Source organism: Xenopus laevis, chromosome 4L (genome assembly GCF_017654675.1).
Source record: "Xenopus laevis strain J_2021 chromosome 4L, Xenopus_laevis_v10.1, whole genome shotgun sequence".
NCBI classification, from domain to species: domain Eukaryota; kingdom Metazoa; phylum Chordata; class Amphibia; order Anura; family Pipidae; genus Xenopus; species Xenopus laevis.
Genome location: NC_054377.1, coordinates 80299780 through 80317517, shown reverse-complemented (window position 1 = coordinate 80317517; position 17738 = coordinate 80299780). Strand labels below are relative to the sequence as shown.

Below are 17738 nucleotides of genomic sequence, written 5' to 3'. Positions count from 1 at the left end.
GATAGCCATACATATACAAATAACTTGAAAACCATAGAAAATGTGTAATGAATGTATATTGCAAATTTGAATCATTATTTTATGAGGCAAAAATGATTTTGAGTTGACACTCCCTTTAAATATGCCGATTTTAGCATATGGTGAGGAGATTCTGAAAAATTGACTAGTGATTATTTTTGGTACCATAGTTACAAATAGTACAAATTCACACATTTGTAACAGGCTGAAACTTAGAAGTAGTGCTGTAATTACTTACCTTATCAAGCAGACGCTGGGAAATTTGTCACAAAGTTAAATTTCTTCCATTAATGTGACAATATTGTACTGTTAAAGTGAAGAGTCCCTGTGCGTTTTTTTCACTTGACATTTGTGACCTCCGCTCACAGATTAATGGACTCTCTGCTTGCAGTTCCAGTGCTGCAGCATGACAGCGTTACAGTCCTTGTCTTTTCTATGTATTTTTGAAACAGGTGTTCATTATCCATAATGACACGACCACAGTAAAACACAAGTTGATATATTGGGTACATTTTATCTGTGAGCAATATTTTGTTGCTGACGGAGTTCCATAATAGCACAGTACGAACCTGTCATGTTTGTTTACTATTTAACAATGCACTGTCACTTCACAATGTCAGCACAGCAACACAAGTGATCATTTATTTAACTCTGCCTTGTGAGTCAGTACTCATGGGGAAGAAGGAGACTCGTGCTGAACACAGAAAAATGGTTTTGATACAGACACAGGGAAAAATGTAATTAACTCCTTTGTTGCCATACAGTGGACCAAATAAAATTGCACTTCACAGCAAATTCAAGTTGAAAAGCCTCTAGGTATTGATCCTTGCCTTGGAACCCTGTAGATGTCTTAAATGAAATCTATATATTGTATTTTTAGTGTCTGCCTCCCACATTTTCATGTAGGCATGCTTCTCACGCGTGGATATGGAACGATGCAGGACAAGAGTTTTACTAACCATCAATTCTAGATTCTCCATGTATTGCTTATAATGTTTTATTTTTTTTAATGCTGTTAGAACTTGATTTGATACCAGTTTCTGAAAAAAGGGTAGACCAAGATGCCTGAGATTTTTGGTTTCATCATAGGGGGCTGGAGGTTAGATAAAGGTTTTGTCCATTTCATGTTGCACCTACACTATGTTATTTTGTCAGTTGCCCACTAGATGGAGCATTTAAGAAAATGCTGGTTTATGCACTGTGTGTGTTGGCTCAACTGCATACATGTATTATGTTTTTTCAAGCTGCTCAACTAGTTTTATAGTTAATCTGGCATTCCCCAGAACCCAAAGGAGGAGAAGGTGATGCTGTTTGGGCGATTTACATACTAAAACAGAGAGTGGGGTTTATACACGTATTTCACATGGGTAGGACAGATATATCGTATTTTAGTTACTGGCCAGTGGTGGAGTCTATCTTTGTTAAAACCAGTGTTTGGTTTGCATTGCAAGAGAGAGATTGATATTAGTATACAGCGGTAATAATATTCAGATTCAGTAACATACATTTTTGGCTTGTTAGGTGCAAGAAGTGGGGCTTGAAAGAGCTAAGCTTGCCGTGGGCAGGGGTAATAGGTACTGCATTACTATAGAAAGCTACAGTGACTGATATATCAGAATGTTTTGCTAGATACTGGAGTTGATCTTGGAACTCATTTCATGAATGGCCAGTGTAACACAGCTTTGCCTTAATCACAATGTCTGCTTTCATTAGTAGACCTGCCATTATAAGTCAGGGGATGATGTATTATACAGCGGCCTTGCTGCACTTCATTAGAAGGACATCTGTCAGTGATGGTGGGGGACACACAGATGGGTGCTTTATTTTGATGGACAACTAATTGTTCCTTTTCTGTATAATTGAGTTCTGTGTTTAGCTTACTCTCTCCGTAATTAACAGTATGACTATCTATATTATGTTTTACATATCTGTACAGTATGTGTATAGGAGTGCAAAAAAAAAAAAAGAGGTTGGACCTCTTCAACCTCTTTAAAAACCTCTTAAAATACATCTATGCAGTTTTTAGTTCCACTGTGTAGCAATGGAAGTATTAACTGATCCCATTCTGCCTGCTGACCCACACCACTGGATACATTTCTCTATGTTCAGATTTGGTGCTGCTGTCCAGGTAACAGATGACTGACAGGTTCCTTTCTTTCTTTACCCTTACTACACTAAGTTGAATACGGAAATGAAAGAGGGAGATACTTAACAGCAGACGGCTTTATGTATTTGAAAGGTCTCAACTTGACAAGATAAGTGGAAAATCAATACAAATGGATTGTGGTACTTTGTTTTTTTCAGCAGTCAGTTTAGCAGGAGTAAAAGCTAGGCAAATATATTTTATTTGTTAAAAAAAAATCTTTTATCAATTTGGAATTCTGAATTCACTAAGCGCAACCACCAGTTATTGTCTCTCTTATGAAAAATTCAATTAGACTAATGTACCTAGTTACCTGCTTTGCCAATTTGCTGGTACAACTTTAAATAATTAGAAAAGCCCCAAATCTTATGTGCAGTAGCATTCCCTGGCATGCTGGGAAAATAATAAGCCACTGGTAGTGCTGACAGAGCCGCAGGCTTCATGACAGGCTGTAAGCATTGCACCACAACTGCTATAGCCTCCTTTTTGATCACAAAAGACAACATTGTAATTTACATATATTTTATTGATGAATTTATTTGAATAAAAATGTGGTAAAAACTAAGTAAAAAGTTATACATTGTTGGATAGCCATGGGGAAAGAAAATGTCTGAGGGATTCATACGTTTGGAATAATGAATGCATTCAAATCCATTTCAGTGTAGCAATGATAAAAGCAAAAGAACATTTTATTATGAAGGGATAAAAACAATGCTAGATAAAGTGTTAAGGGGTTAATATATTCGACTCTGCTAATGATGCTTTCTAAATCGTAATAATTATACAATTCTTTGCAAGATATATATATATATATATATATATATTCTTTGCAAGATATATAATTATATATATATATATATATATATATATATATATATATATATATATATATATATATATATATATATATACAATGCATATCAAACAGAGAGGATGCAAAGTGACTTACTATATGGCACAGTGTTTTTAATTAAACTGGTTTCATGTTTGCCTAATTGCACTTTGTTCTAATAATTCATGCCGATAATTACTTATGTGTATATATATTTGTTGACCAGTGTGTAACCCTTTGACATGCTTACAGTAAGAGCCTATACCACAACCAAACAACAACAAAAAAAATAAGTGCTAATAACAGGTACATGTTCAGTGCTTTGGATCCTAGAGGGGAGTACACATAGTAATGTACATTGCAGTGTGTGAAGTCTTCCTTTGGGTTTAATGAAGTGAAATATTTCTTTGTACAGAGAAGGAATGTTCAATATTGTTGTTTTTATTGACAGTCAAACTCACCTGTCCTGAAATTTCAAATGCTGCCACATAGGCCCCCATTAAATTTTAGCAATTTTAGCAGGTTAGGAACCTGCCAAATCGCATCTCTACATGGCATTTGTGTTATTAATTGAATGCCACAATGCTGATAATTGAGTTTGACAAAGTTGTGCTTGTGACATTGCAAATTACATAATAGGAATGCTCACATAGATGGGCAACACCATCAAGTATTGCAATGTAGAGAAGACAGCAGTGCAATACTTGATGCTGTTGCCCATCTATGTGAGCATTGCTATTATGTAATTTGCAATGTCACAAGCACAACTGCCAAAACACAGTGTAGCTAGCTTGTTACTATTATTATTATTACAGCGATGCATCATATGTTGGCTCTCATGAAAACAATTCTCAATATTATCGCCATAATTATCTGCTCATACATACTGCTGGCTGTCCCCATAGACTTGGCTGTGAGAATTCCCAGAGATTAAAAGTGTTGATTACAAACTACCATTTATCTCATCTGTGGCCATGTACATAATTATTGTCAGTCCCTTGTGCAAATTTCTAATTATTACTAACTCTGGCTTGTCAGATTTTCCTTGGTGGCTTTTCAGGCAGGTTTCTATGCAACACTATGCCATTTACAAAACGTGTGAACAAAGAATTAAATATGTTGCTAAACATGTTTTTCTGAAAATATGGAAAATATACCAGAAAATCGAAAGCATGAGATTTGTTTTCTAGTAAACAGACCCTCATAAGGTGCTATGGTCTTGCATTTATAATGATAGGACATACAAAGTAGTGCTATAAGGAGCAGCTAAAAGTATGGGCAAGGTGTTCACTACATAGTGTAAAGCTTCACAGAATGCACATTCTGCTCTCATTAAATGGAAATCCATTGCATTATACCTGTGTGAAGACAAATTGAAATAAATCCATAAATCCCAGTGTTTTCTGCAGAGATACCAATCCTTGTTTTGTTTAAAGAGTAAGGCATTTTTAGTAGCAGTATGCACAAATTGTCTGTCTTAAATATATTGATAATGGGCTCAGTGCAGAGGACTCTTGTATTTGTCTATATGTCTTGTGGTCACAGCCTCATTGCACCCCCCAATTAATGGTTTAAAAATCAGTGGTGAGCACAACTTTCCCTTGTTTGTTATAGTTTATACAGGAGCAGTGACCAGCTCCATGTTGTAGCTCCCACCCTTCCCAGCTATAGTCAGGTGATCCCAGTGGTGGCAAATAAAAGGGCAACCATGTTTGGGGGTTTTAGTTTGAAAGCAGCAAGTAGGTTGCAGGTAAAACTTAGTCTCTGTGTAAAATGTATAATGAAGCAATAGAATTCTTAATGAATCAGATTAAAATTGAGCGTAGGACTGGTCAGATATGGGATGACTTTGATGTAGTTGGCCAGCTTAAATATATTGCAATATATGGACAAACAATCCCTGTTAGGTAGGTAAGGCATTTTTTAGAAGCTCATGCACAAAATGTCTCAATGTCTTAAATATATTGACAATGAGTTGAGTGCAGAGGACTCTTGTATTTGTCTAAGAGATACCAATAGGACCTATGACAACTTTATACAATTTTGTGCTTTAAAGTTGTATGTCAGACATTATTTACTACCATTTCATGAGTGACGCATTTTGTGCTCAAAATAATTTTATGTTGGCATGGTCTAGCATTTCAGACTATTAAAGATATATATTATATATACACATTTTAAACCATATTTCTATTGAATCCAGGTGCAATAGAGAAGACATCTTTTTGTTCTAATGATTAATATGACTGCAAAAACTCAAGCATGGCTTTTTACTAACTGTCTCCCAAACCTATGAGAAAAGCTTGTGCCTTCCAGTGCCTGCTAATATTGTTACAGTAAGAAGGGCATGCTGTGGATAGAGGCAATGCATCATCTGCAAAAGGAAGCAGTAAATGAGAACATCACACAGAGCTCTAGGATGCTGAAAATAGTTATACACACACAGTACCTGTTTTTTTAAAAGTACTGTACTGTCTAGCAGTATATAAGTCTTGCTGAGAATTTAATGAAGGCCATCTGTAAAGGTCTCTGCTTTGGAACAAAGCATGGTCCCCTTAGCAGGAAAAACTACAGAGAAAGGTAATTTTATTTTTTACAAATATAGTGTTAAGTCAATGAAATCCCTGATCTAAATATTCTAATGTCATTATTACACATACATATTTGTAATAATTCCAGGTGATTACTGCATAGCCAGGACAGAGCAGGCCTAGAAGTGAACACATTGAGTTTTGGCTAAGACTATAAATAGCTGAAGCAACCAAGTGTAGAATACTCTTATTAAAAATTTTGAGAATGCAGTTAGCTCATAGAGTATTTAAGCAAACACTGTACTATACATAATAGCAGAGGATATATTAAATATGTACAGTGATAGGTAGCCATACAGTTCCCTAGGTTTTATAAAACGTTGCAAGCCTTGGTATGAATTCAACTGTAAGTTTGCTGCACAAGAGCAATAAGCCATACCAATGTATAATGAATGCAATCATGCACCTTTTAAATATTAAACAAGTCTCCTTAGATATTTTAGGTGGGGATGCGTTTTCAAGTTTCCTCTTCAAAGCCATAATGCTTAGATAAGGCCCTGTATGTCACAGTGCTGTAAACAACAGAGTACATGAATCTTTCAATTAACGGCTATTGCTGTCTGTAGTAAGGATTGTCCAGAAACCATGTCTTTTCCTCCAGCAGAAATAATGCAGACAGAAAAGCAACTACTATTGAGCCCAGGTTAAAATGAGTATTTCACATTCATTAACTACTGGAAAAATACAAGACTAAAGTTATAGAAGTATTCAGGCTTTAGGATTCCACAAAATATTTACAAAATCTATACAGTAAGGCCCCATACCCCAGAAAGTGCATTCCTAAAACAATCAGGGAAATTGTAAATAATTCACAAACTGCACTTGAGCGTTAGAAACATGAAGCACATTTTCTATACCTAGTGATACATTGGCACTATTTTATATAAAGTCTTTACCTTTACCCAGTGCTAGGTGGCAGGCTACAGCATTCAAGCCCTTATTTCAGATATTTTCTGTCTTTTTAGACTCAAGTTCCTACATATTGCTGGGCCCAATTCATTGTGAATGAATTGTTACTCTCTGAGAGGCTTAGGTGCTTTGGCAAAAAGGCAAATCCCATTCATGCTGCTTTAAGTACAAACAATGTTTTAAAAACAATTGAAATCTATTCTTGGGATTTAAAGTAATGGGCCTCCGGGAGATTTTCTGCCTACTGTGCCCGGCAAATATCCTGAAAATGCTTCTCCATCAGCAATAACTGTAATGTGCAAAACCTATGTGTCGATCGTTTTTCTTCATGAGGGGACTTTGTGACACCACCAGCAATTTCAATTATTGCAGGCAGAGAAGCATTTTCGGGATATTTGTCCCCCACCGCAGCACAAATTTACAGCAGGTGACAAATTTCCCTGTTGGCCATGGCCCTTGGTCATAGGCTCACTCATAACAGGGTTATAAAAGTCACTCTGATACAGTTAAGCGCTGTTTATAAATAAACACCTCCAAATCTCCCATATAAGCAAAGCCTCCATTTGAGAACATGTACATTACTTGTAAGTAGCATTGGGCATTGCAGTTGCTTATGTCAGTCTTGCCTTTTATGCAAGGCCAGGAGGTTTTTTTTAATCCATAACAGGCAATCTCCAGTTAGCACAAAATTGTTTGTTTGTTAGAAAACGACTGCTAATCTCTGGTTGTTGTGGGTTATTGCATCTGAGCAAACTGCCCAGTATTTGTAAATGAACACCAGTGTTTCCACCCTAAAGAAGCTCCTCTTTATAGGACGTAAGTCACCCCTACAGTTAGCTTTCCAATATACCCATACATTTCTACTAAAACTGAACAGCAGTGGATTAGAAAAGCACTTTCTTTGGTATACTAATGGCTCAGCCCTCCTATGTGGCTTGCCACTGACCCTGTACCTTGCAAAGTTGTAAACACTATAGAAAGCATATGGAATAAAATTAGCACCTGAATAGCAGTCATACTAGTGTCCAAATAGGGGCTTAATATTTTATATCCCAAAATATGCAGTTACTGTAGATCAGTTCCCATACTGTGGATCATCCAAAAACATTGGATTGCAAATGTGGCTTGAATCCAAAGTAGTAACCAAATCTTAGATCTAAATGAAATAACCCTATACTGAAAAAACCTACATTACATCTCACATGTATTTGCTTAAGGGCAATGGCACATGGGGCTTTATATTGCCTGTGTCAAAATACCCACAAGGACCCTTCCTTGGGAAAGAACTGGAATCATCATGTGAATCTGTGTTAAAACTAACACACAACCTTTCCCCCACCCCCTGTAATTTTTTTTGTTACTGACTCATTCCTGTAAAATATGGAACATATTGGTGTAATTTTAGGAAAATGCAGGCAATGACCCTTTTAGCTGGAATGTGTTACTGGGGAATCTAACTACATAAGATCTGGGTGGATAAGGGTGTACAATGGTGAGTGCTGAAAAAGCAGCAAAAACTGCCAAAAAAACATATGCTTTTATTGTGGTTTTATCATTCTGTCTGAATTAAAAATAGCAGAAAGTTCCTCCTAATCTTTATTTAATCCATACCTCATATAGCTTGAAAACGATGTGATAACGCAAGTCACTGAACTGGTTGAATTTTATTTAGATGCAATCCGTTTATAATCATTGTTACCTTCTGGGTGGATTTTCTTGGAGACTTAATTCTTCCACATGATCTGGTAACCTTAATATGATAGTAACTGAATATGTGTGCTTGTCTGTTGTATAGTATACCTTCCTCGTTGTGCTTATAAAGAAAAACAGTTATATTGTCCCTTGCAGTGGGTTTGTACGTTAACACAAACTGAATGTCTTTGTTTTAATATAACAATATTTTGGCAATTAAAGGAGCCATTGTATAAATGCTCTCCGTGTGCTACTGAGGTTTATATTGCAATACATTTTCCAAAGAAGCCCATATTTTGTGACCTTTGCGGAAAAAATATATTTGCATATTATATGATGACATGTTAAGTATGCAATAGATATTCTTGTAAATATACACATATTCCAAATAGTTTCTCAAAGTGGAGACAATGCAGGGATGTATCATACTGTATCTACGCTCAGAACTCGCAAAGTCCTACAGAGAGATCTGAACTGGTACATAATTGGGCTTTGTTCCCTATGCTTGCTTACAATGGAGCTCCTTTTTCCATTTCAGCTGCGGAACGGGAGCGTCTGTGCTCTGTGTGGGCTTGTAGAAATTCTGCAATCTCGCTGTGGGCAGACTTAAGAACAATAGACAAGGCAGTATTGCCAACCTGTTTAGAAAAACATACACAAATTCTGTAGTTAGCATTTTAGGCAAAATTCAGCTTTCAAAAACCGCTCCTATGGTTCTTTAAATGTATGGAACCCATGGCAGCATATAATACATACCTTATGGTCATAAAAAAATGTTTTTGTTGCTAGCTTTTTAAATATTTTTGTTTGTTTGCTTTTTAACTTACAATCAAGCATGGAAAACATCTGTTTTAGCCAGCAGCATTATGACACTACCAGTAAAGCTTCCCTTGCTGGCTGGAGCCACAGCAGTGGTGGGCGCTTTTGTTGAGACTGACATGAGAGGACTGTGGGAAGGGGCACATCAGTTGTTTTTACAAAGTTAGAAAAATCTTTTGTCTATTAAAAAATATAAAAAGAAATATTGCAAAAGGATGTAATTTACTGCTCAGCCTCCAGCATTAATTCCCACCAGAAACTAAGTCCCTGCCCTCAGCTGTGTAATCCACAAAAGATCTCCATTGGTTATAAAAACACAACATCCTCCACAACCACTCAGGTCTGTTACTTTGTGAATGGAAAAATCTATTATACATGCCCTTACTTTGTCATTTCCCCAACACAAAGGTGGATACGGGTTGTGAATTCTCAAAACAAAAGAATTTTAGAACATTTTACTTTGACAACATTGAATCACGAGTACTCACATACATGGTGTTGCATTCATAATAACTGGTTAAATTCAGTTAGCATAACAAATACTACCAATTACATTATTGATCAAATACTCAACATGCCTGAGAAAACCCTCTTCCATAACTGCATATATTAGCAGAACTGCATAAACATAGTGATTACATTATACTATTGGTACAGTTTCCAAAGAGGACTAATGCTATTGACATCAAGTGGTTTAAACTCTGAATGAGTTACGGAGTTCATCAGTGATGTAGGACATTAAACTGCTTGTGACATATGTATTGTGCTATATATCCCTGTAGACAAAGCCTATAACTGTATTTAAGAACAGCAATGCGTGCGTGTGACTGAAAACATGAAAAATGTACATAAACTGTATAGATCTGGAGACTGTAGACCGCAATGGAGAGCTACTATTTGCTCTGTCATCATCTAGGTCAGGAGATCTCTCTTTTGATGTAAGTGAACTGTGTAAATTCTGAATTTTTATTATTACATTGCAGTCTCATACCCTGGCCTTAATTTAACTTGACTTAATTTTTCCTGACAAATATATTTCCAACCTTGGTTTTTAGTATCATGTTTAAAGTATTATTATCATATGTGGAGAACTACTTGCCCATATACAGTAGCTGGGCATGGATATGCTTCTTTAGTAATGGACTTTATGGCGTAACTAGATGTTACTGCGCCCTACAGCAAATTAATTTTAGGGCTCCCAACACAACCAGAGGTTGTCCTGTTTTACCAATACATGTTGAAATTGCTTATTAATTAGGGCCTCATGAGGTCCCCTATACCTCCTGGACCCCCCTGCAGGTTCTTCTTCTTCTACTTCTACTTCTTCTGGACTAAATTCATGTTTGCTGCCTTGGTTGAGTTAATACTACTAAAATGGCAATTATTTCCTAACTAATTTTTATATTTATTTATTTTTTCTCTATTTATATTTATAAGTCATGGAAAGGAATTTTTTTTAATAAAGAAAACCTAGGTTTTTTAATGAATCTACCAAGCTTTGTTTTCTATTCTTAACACAAATTTTAAATGAAAGACCTTAAATTTGATGGTTCCACACTGACCAACCTCTCCCCTCACTGGAAAATCACTTTGCTAAACATAACCCTATGTTTGAGAAAAAGTTGCTTGACTTTAAACAGGTTTCAGCATATTATACATTTCCATGACCTCTGAATTGATGATGTGGGATGTATTTACAGAATTACAATCCTTCACAAAAATGATTCCAGTTCTGCCACAGAGAGCATTTTGGCTAATTACATCACAAAAACCCTCCACAGATATATCCCTACCCATAGTCAGCAAGGAGTTCTCAAACTATATAAAAGGTGCAGACCATCAATTTAACTTTAAATATCTGCATAAATTCTAGAAAGGTGGTGTGCATTGTTCTTCAAAATCCACTAGTTACTTTTTTGGAAAAAAATATACACACTTAAAGCTATCTGGAAGTAGACTGCAGTGGTAGATATACCTTACACTAAGGGGGTTATTTATCAAAGGTCAAATTTTATGGGAGATTTTTAAAACCTTGAATGAACTCTCAACTGGACTGGTTTCTAATTTTTGAAAAAAACTCGAATAGAAAAAACATAAACAAATTCAGGGTTAACAAACTGAAAAATCCAATAGTCCAAAAGTTCCCGTCGGAAAAAAAAATTGAATCTCTTGAATGGATAGTTTTCAAGCGAAACCCACAGAAAAAAACCTTGATCATGAGGCTATTATATCTTCAAATGGTTCAAGGGACCTCTGCCATTGAATTCTACATGACCTTGACACATTTAGAGGGTTGGGGTATACTAAATCGCAAAACATTTTTTTTTTGTGAAAAATAAATTAGAGTTTTTTTTTAACCTGAAATATTTATTTTTGACCAAAAATAACCTTGAAAACAAGAATTTTTCATGGAAGTTCTTATTCTCATTATTATGTTTCTTAATGCTGCATGCATACAGACAACACTTCATATTTACCCCTTACAGTATTACTGATGAAAATGTAAATTAATTTAAAAATAAATTATAGGTTGAAACTTGTTGAAAACATATAACCCAACTACATGTGCCCAATGGCCTTCTGAATAGGGTCCTGCATACAAACACTAGAGATTCTAAAATGTGGGAAGAAATTGCCTGCCAACACTCTCATCAGCAACCTCGGGGCATTCTTAGCCTTATATCTAAGTCTTAAAATTATCCAAAATACAATTCTTGTTTTTCTGCTGCTCTTCAGCTGACTGTTAATATCACTAGCTATTTACCTTCCAATTAGTGAATTAGGTCTTCGTCTTGTGCATTTAACCAACAGCAAACCATTTTGGAACCCACCAGCAATGCATACACTAATTAGATGAGTCCCAAAAAAAGTTTTATGTTGCAATGATTTGTACTGATAATTTTAAATTCTTCCACCTATGTAGCTGATATTACTTCCAGAACACATAAAAAAAGCAAGATTTAACTATGTTTTTGACATGAGAGATGACAAGATGCATCTGCCAGGTAAATCCAATCACAAATTCCAGACAGCTAAAAACATTAGGGAAGCCAGGCTTGAAATTAAACTCTGTTTCAATACATTTTCCAGTGAACATCACTACTACAAAAAACAGCATTTATGTAAAGGGAAGTCTACACAACTGAAATACTAAAATACAATAAGAAAATATTAAACATAATTTTTCTATCCTGGAAATCACTGGAACCTTCATATCAAGTCAGCCTAAAGACTATCTTCCTGTTGACTTCATCTCAATTTATTGAGAGCATGGTTGCCCAACCATGGCTTACAATTTAGAAATGCTGCCTTTCAGTGTGTGGGTACTAGGTTAAATTTCATCCAGGGCACTATTTAGAAAGAGTTTGTATGTTCTTCTTGGGCTTGCATGGTATTACTCTATATACTGTGGCTTCCTCCCACATGCTAAGAACATACATGCAGGTTAATTGGATCTTTACAAAAGTGACAATATTTTGTGAATGTGATGGGGACCTTCGATAGTTAGCTTCTCTGGGGCAGGGACTGCTGTGAATGATGTATATTATCTTTAAAGGACTGTGGAATATGTTGGCTGTTTAAAAACTACCTACATATACAACTGACTTTCACTTGATGAATCACACTCTAATGGCACTGAAACTGACACACTAACATAATTTACCAAATTGTGCACACATATGGCATTGCCAAGTATTATATTGGAATTCTGTGGGGAAAATGCTGTATATGTGACAATGCTTGCAGTTCTTACTGGAACTTATTGGTTAGCATGCAATGCATTCAGGTATAACTTGGTCATTAAGTACAGTAGCATAATTAGATGTCACTGGGCCCCACACCAAATTCAATTTAGGGTCCTTAAAAATTAGTAAGTTGAACTATTTTTACGAGAAATATTAAAGTTTCTCGTTATTTATTCCTCTATAGTTATGTCTCTGATTAAGTATGCATTGTTTGCAGTTCTTACCTTGTCACTTAGTTCTGGGTCACACTCTGGTTGAGCTAATAAGAGTTTCACAATATCCATGTTGCCGAGCTGGCAGGCCATCATCAGAGCAGTTTCTCCATCTTCATCTTTCAGATTCACATCTGCTCCACAGTTGAGCAAGACCTTTACCATGTCCAACCTCCCGTGGCTTACTGCCAGCATCAGAGAAGTTTGTCCCCCCTAAAAAGAATTGTGCATTATCATTCATTTGTGAACATATACACTCTTCTAAAATTGCCTTCCTGTAATTTTCCAAGAATCAGTTAGATCCTGTAGCTTCCTGACTATAAAGACATCAGTCCTCCTCATCCAAATAGCAAATAGTTGGCAAAGCTGTTTAGTCTAGACTATCTGAACTACCAACTAATCAGGAACAAATTAAAGAACACATGATTTCAGAGAAATGGTTTTGATGACTACTCTTACAATAAAATAAATCCGAAGGATAATTAAAGAAATTAGTATCGTAGAAGCTTTTTGCACTTTTAAATGGCCACAAAGAGCACAAGCTTACCCCATAGACACCACATCGAACAAAATCAATGTTCAATTCCCCTACAGGATAAAATGATTTACAAAATGAAATAACAAAAGTTCTTAACTATTTACAAAATTAATGTATGATTCTATTAAGGTCCACCAGAACACAATTCTTTTTAATGGATTTTTTTTTTCCCCCCATTTTCAGATGGTGAGTTCATTGCACTTTATTGAATATCAATAGAACCATTTTATGACAAGTCTCAAAGTGGAAACAACAGAACTCACACTAGACAATATCCATGTATTTAAAGGGGTTGTTCACCTTTGAGATAACTTTTAGTATGATGTAGAGAGTGATATTCGGAGACACTTTGCAATTTGTTATAATTTTTTTATTATTTGTGGTTTGTGAGTTATTTAGCTTTTTATTCAGCAGCTCTTCAATTTGCATCTTAAGCAATCTGGCAACAAGGGCCCAAATTACCCTAGCAACCATGCATTGATTTGAATAAGAGACTGGAATATGAATAGGAGAGGCCTGACTACAAGGGTCAGTAATAAAAAGTAACAATAACAATACATTTGTACACTTACAGAGCATTTGTTTTTTAGAAGGGAGACACCCATTTATAAGCTACAAAGAGTCAGAAGAAAAAGGCAAATAACTATAAAACTATAAAAAATAAATAATGAAACCCATTTGAAAAGTTGCTTAGAATTGGCCACTCTATAACCTAATACAAGTTACCTTAAAGGTGAACCACCCCTTTAACATTGTTCCAAACATTGCAGATCTGTTTCTAATGATTTACAAAGCAGTTGCTACAACTAAGGTAAATTAAGTTAAATTTTTTACTGGACTGTGTTTGAGGAATACCTGTACTTATACTATACTTTGTCCACTTATCGTTGGACAGGAGCGAACAATGATAAACTGTGGCCTCAAGTTGCTAGGACACAATCACTGCTAATTTACATGGAATTACCAGAACACGCATAATAAATGAATAAGAAAGGGGCAGTGTGAGGGACTACTATAATGTTTCTAAAGGCCTTGGCCTACACCTCTGTTGTCAGAGTATATTCCTTCTCTTCTATAAACTTTCTAGATTGCAAAGAGCAGCTAGACCCACACTCAACAGATTAAAAGGAAGGCAACATTTTGACATGATGTGGAGACTTTTGAAACAGCAACTAGTAACAAGCCATCCTGGGAGGGTGCCTGCAGGACAGAACATTAGTGCACTTGGGGGAGTGGGAGTCGGGATGCTCATAGTTTCAGCACAAAGTTATTTAGTTCAAATCAATGCATAACAATACAGTAATGCCTTTTTGAAACTTTTACCTTCAAAAATGCCTGCTGTTAAATAATCAGATCAAACCAAATGATAAAGGAAATAAGTTTAATTTATGAATCTCACAGAAGTTTTACAGGGTTTCCCCATCTGGCACAATAAAGTGCATTACTTCTAATGTTTCATGCATGGACATTTGTACAGATGATATTTTGCAGGAAAAATAATCATAAAATCCACTAAAATTTGTCTTTTGCTTCTTTCATCATAAAAAAGCTAGAAAAACAATATTCTTATTTAAATCCATCCCTCTTACATTGCAGAGAGAAAAAACTACATCATGGGGACAGCCAACCTAACCCCCCAAACATTATGACCAAACCACACACACATCACACTTTCTTCTCATTCTAGAGTAGCACAATTGTCTATTTTAAGGAATCTGTTATCTTAATGAATACTGGATTTGGGAGAAAAGGTTCTGTTTAAATCAAAAAGGCCACTTTGGCATTAATGTTTAGCTCTGCACTACACTACATGATGACGGCTGTATTTATGGGCAATGATATTTGCTGTAAATTATTGATAGATGCATATTTTACTTATAATAATAATTCTGTTTCTGGAAATTTTTCCACAAAGAAACCAATTAGGCAAATAACCATTAGAGCCGTTTTGGTGACATTTTGTGCATCTAAACCAAGTACAATAATTCATATTAATGACAGCATGGAACAAGGCTCTACTGTCTGCAGCTGGGCTATTCCCTTGATTATACACTTTTAGGAACAGTAGTTTGCCTATTTGCACTTTATCATGGTTACATTATGTAGAAATATGTTAACAATAATCCCATCAACCTCTTTTATTTGGGAACCTCAGTTTTAACATGCATGGCTTAAACTGAACAGATGTCATTACCCAAATTAAATATTCCAGCAGCCCCTTTACTGTCTGTTTAATTGGCTACGCACTATAGATTTAAAATGTAAATAATATGCACTAGGCAAAGGCTCTGGGAATTGTAGAAAAGCAGCAGCTAGACAAAAATAAGCCATTTTAGCAGCTATTATATTTTGTTTAACAGTACTTTGATTTACAGTTGGCATGGAACATTAGTTCTCTTGCATGTAGGTGAATGTATAATATTGCTTGTCTTGGCTGTGGGATTGTCAAAAATACATTGCAAAAGAACTGATAAAAAATATTTAATGTCTAAAGAGAATTCCTCAAAGGAATGCAAGCAATGAAAGAATGTACTTTTTACACAAAGTGTCATGTATCAGGTTAAGGGAAAATTATTTGTTACCTCTGACTTTAAAACAATAGACGTCATGCATAAACATTTTTATGGAAAGAAAGCCAGACAAGTTTGGTTTCTATTGCTTGCTACAGTGGTAGGACCCTTTTTTGATAGTTAGGAAAGAGAGTGTAAAGCAAATGGGTCGTTGAGAATCATTTCTATAAGTAAAGGGGTAGGTACAATATGGAACTGTATTTATTATATTTGGACATTTTCCGTGGTTTCTGTACTAACTTCTTGACCAGAGCACTGGGTGATTAGGGAGGAATGGGCTGCATTACTGCAGTGCACTCAGGATTGTGACAATAAAATCTTAGAAGGCAACAATTACACATACATTTAAAGAATTCAGTAATTCAAGGAATTTTACATTGGGATTAGTTACAAACATACAAAGCTGATGAATAGGTGTGCTTAACTTTACACCATTAGGAAATCAGCAATCTATTTGCACAGCCTCTCTAGGAGAATAATATAGTTCAAAATAAAGTTCTTATAAACATAAAGTTCTCGTTAGATTTATGTCTTTGGCAGATAAAGCAAAATGGTGAACCTAGATGGTTAGCATATAGTAGATGAATACAATGTGGTTCTAAACCCCTCTATGTAGAATACGTATACACAGAGTCAATTCTGGATCATATCAAAATATAAAGTACAAGTAATTCAGGGAGTTGTATGTTCGAGGCACTTTCAATATATACCATATTATCTGAGATACTGAAATGTTGTAATATACTGTGAGTTACTATATAGAAATAAATGGTTTACCCTTTTACAGTATGGGAGCGCAAAATGTTCTTTTACAAATACAGAAATGACCAGTATGTAGTGAAATTTATAAAGAAGCAAATTGCAAATCTGTGGATATTTTCACATAATTGCACAAGGTATCTAGTAGAGGCTGCACAAAACATAAGTATTACTACTTGAGGGCTCCTTTTGCGCTTAATGCTTTTGTTGTGCCAGAAGTGAACTCGTTAATGTACAGATTGACTAAGAAAGAACCGTGCCACAACTATGTCATTTACCATAGTGGATGCTTTGTTTGTTTGTGGTGAGTGCTGTTTTGTGGGCACACCCTACTATGTTATAATTCCAGGAAAAAGGTACCATTATGGGTAAAATGGCTGATTATTCGTATTTGTATCTGTAAATTTAAACCCATGACCCCCAACAAACATTTTCTGACATGTTAATTTCATGAGGTAAACTTGCAGTAAACAAAGTATAATAAAACCTTCAAATCACCATTGCCAATTGCTGTACCTTTCTTTGAACCCATGTAGCCTCAAAGGATAGCTTAGTCTCCATCCTGCAAGTTCTGTTTTTACGGCTACTGCTCATGGAATGGATTCAACTGTGTTCACAATTAGGAGGGGACCACTTTGTTAATAGTATGAATTGCTTTGCATTAAAGTTAGCAACAGTACCTGAGTTGCACACAGGTTAACATTTCCATGATTTAGAAGGGTAAGAACCACCTCCATATCCTCTTCGGTTTCTGTGGACGCCAGCACTGTTAGCATCACTGGGGTGTACCCAGCTTTGTTCTGATTATCTACCTCACACACTCCTGGAGGAAAGAGAAAGCAAAGGAGAATAGCAAACCTAATATATAATCTTAAATATAATTTATTCCAAGAAATACTAAAATCGGTA

At 35.6% G+C, this 17738-nt stretch overlaps 1 protein-coding gene across 2 annotated transcripts in view; it reads right to left on the bottom strand.

Moving 5' to 3' along the window:
- Window positions 1–8485: 8485 nt before the first annotated feature.
- The window catches only part of kank4.L (KN motif and ankyrin repeat domains 4 L homeolog), a 78862-nt gene continuing 69609 nt past the window's right edge, over window positions 8486–17738 (bottom strand). For both annotated transcript variants that reach the window (XM_018258256.2, XM_041590396.1), the window contains exons 8-10: window positions 17510–17652; window positions 12975–13175; window positions 8486–8823 (exon numbers count right to left, since the gene is read on the bottom strand). In XM_018258256.2, the coding sequence (XP_018113745.1) occupies window positions 8695–8823; window positions 12975–13175; window positions 17510–17652 (473 nt within the window). In that variant the 3' untranslated portion in view covers window positions 8486–8694. The remainder of the gene's footprint in view (window positions 8824–12974; window positions 13176–17509; window positions 17653–17738) is intronic.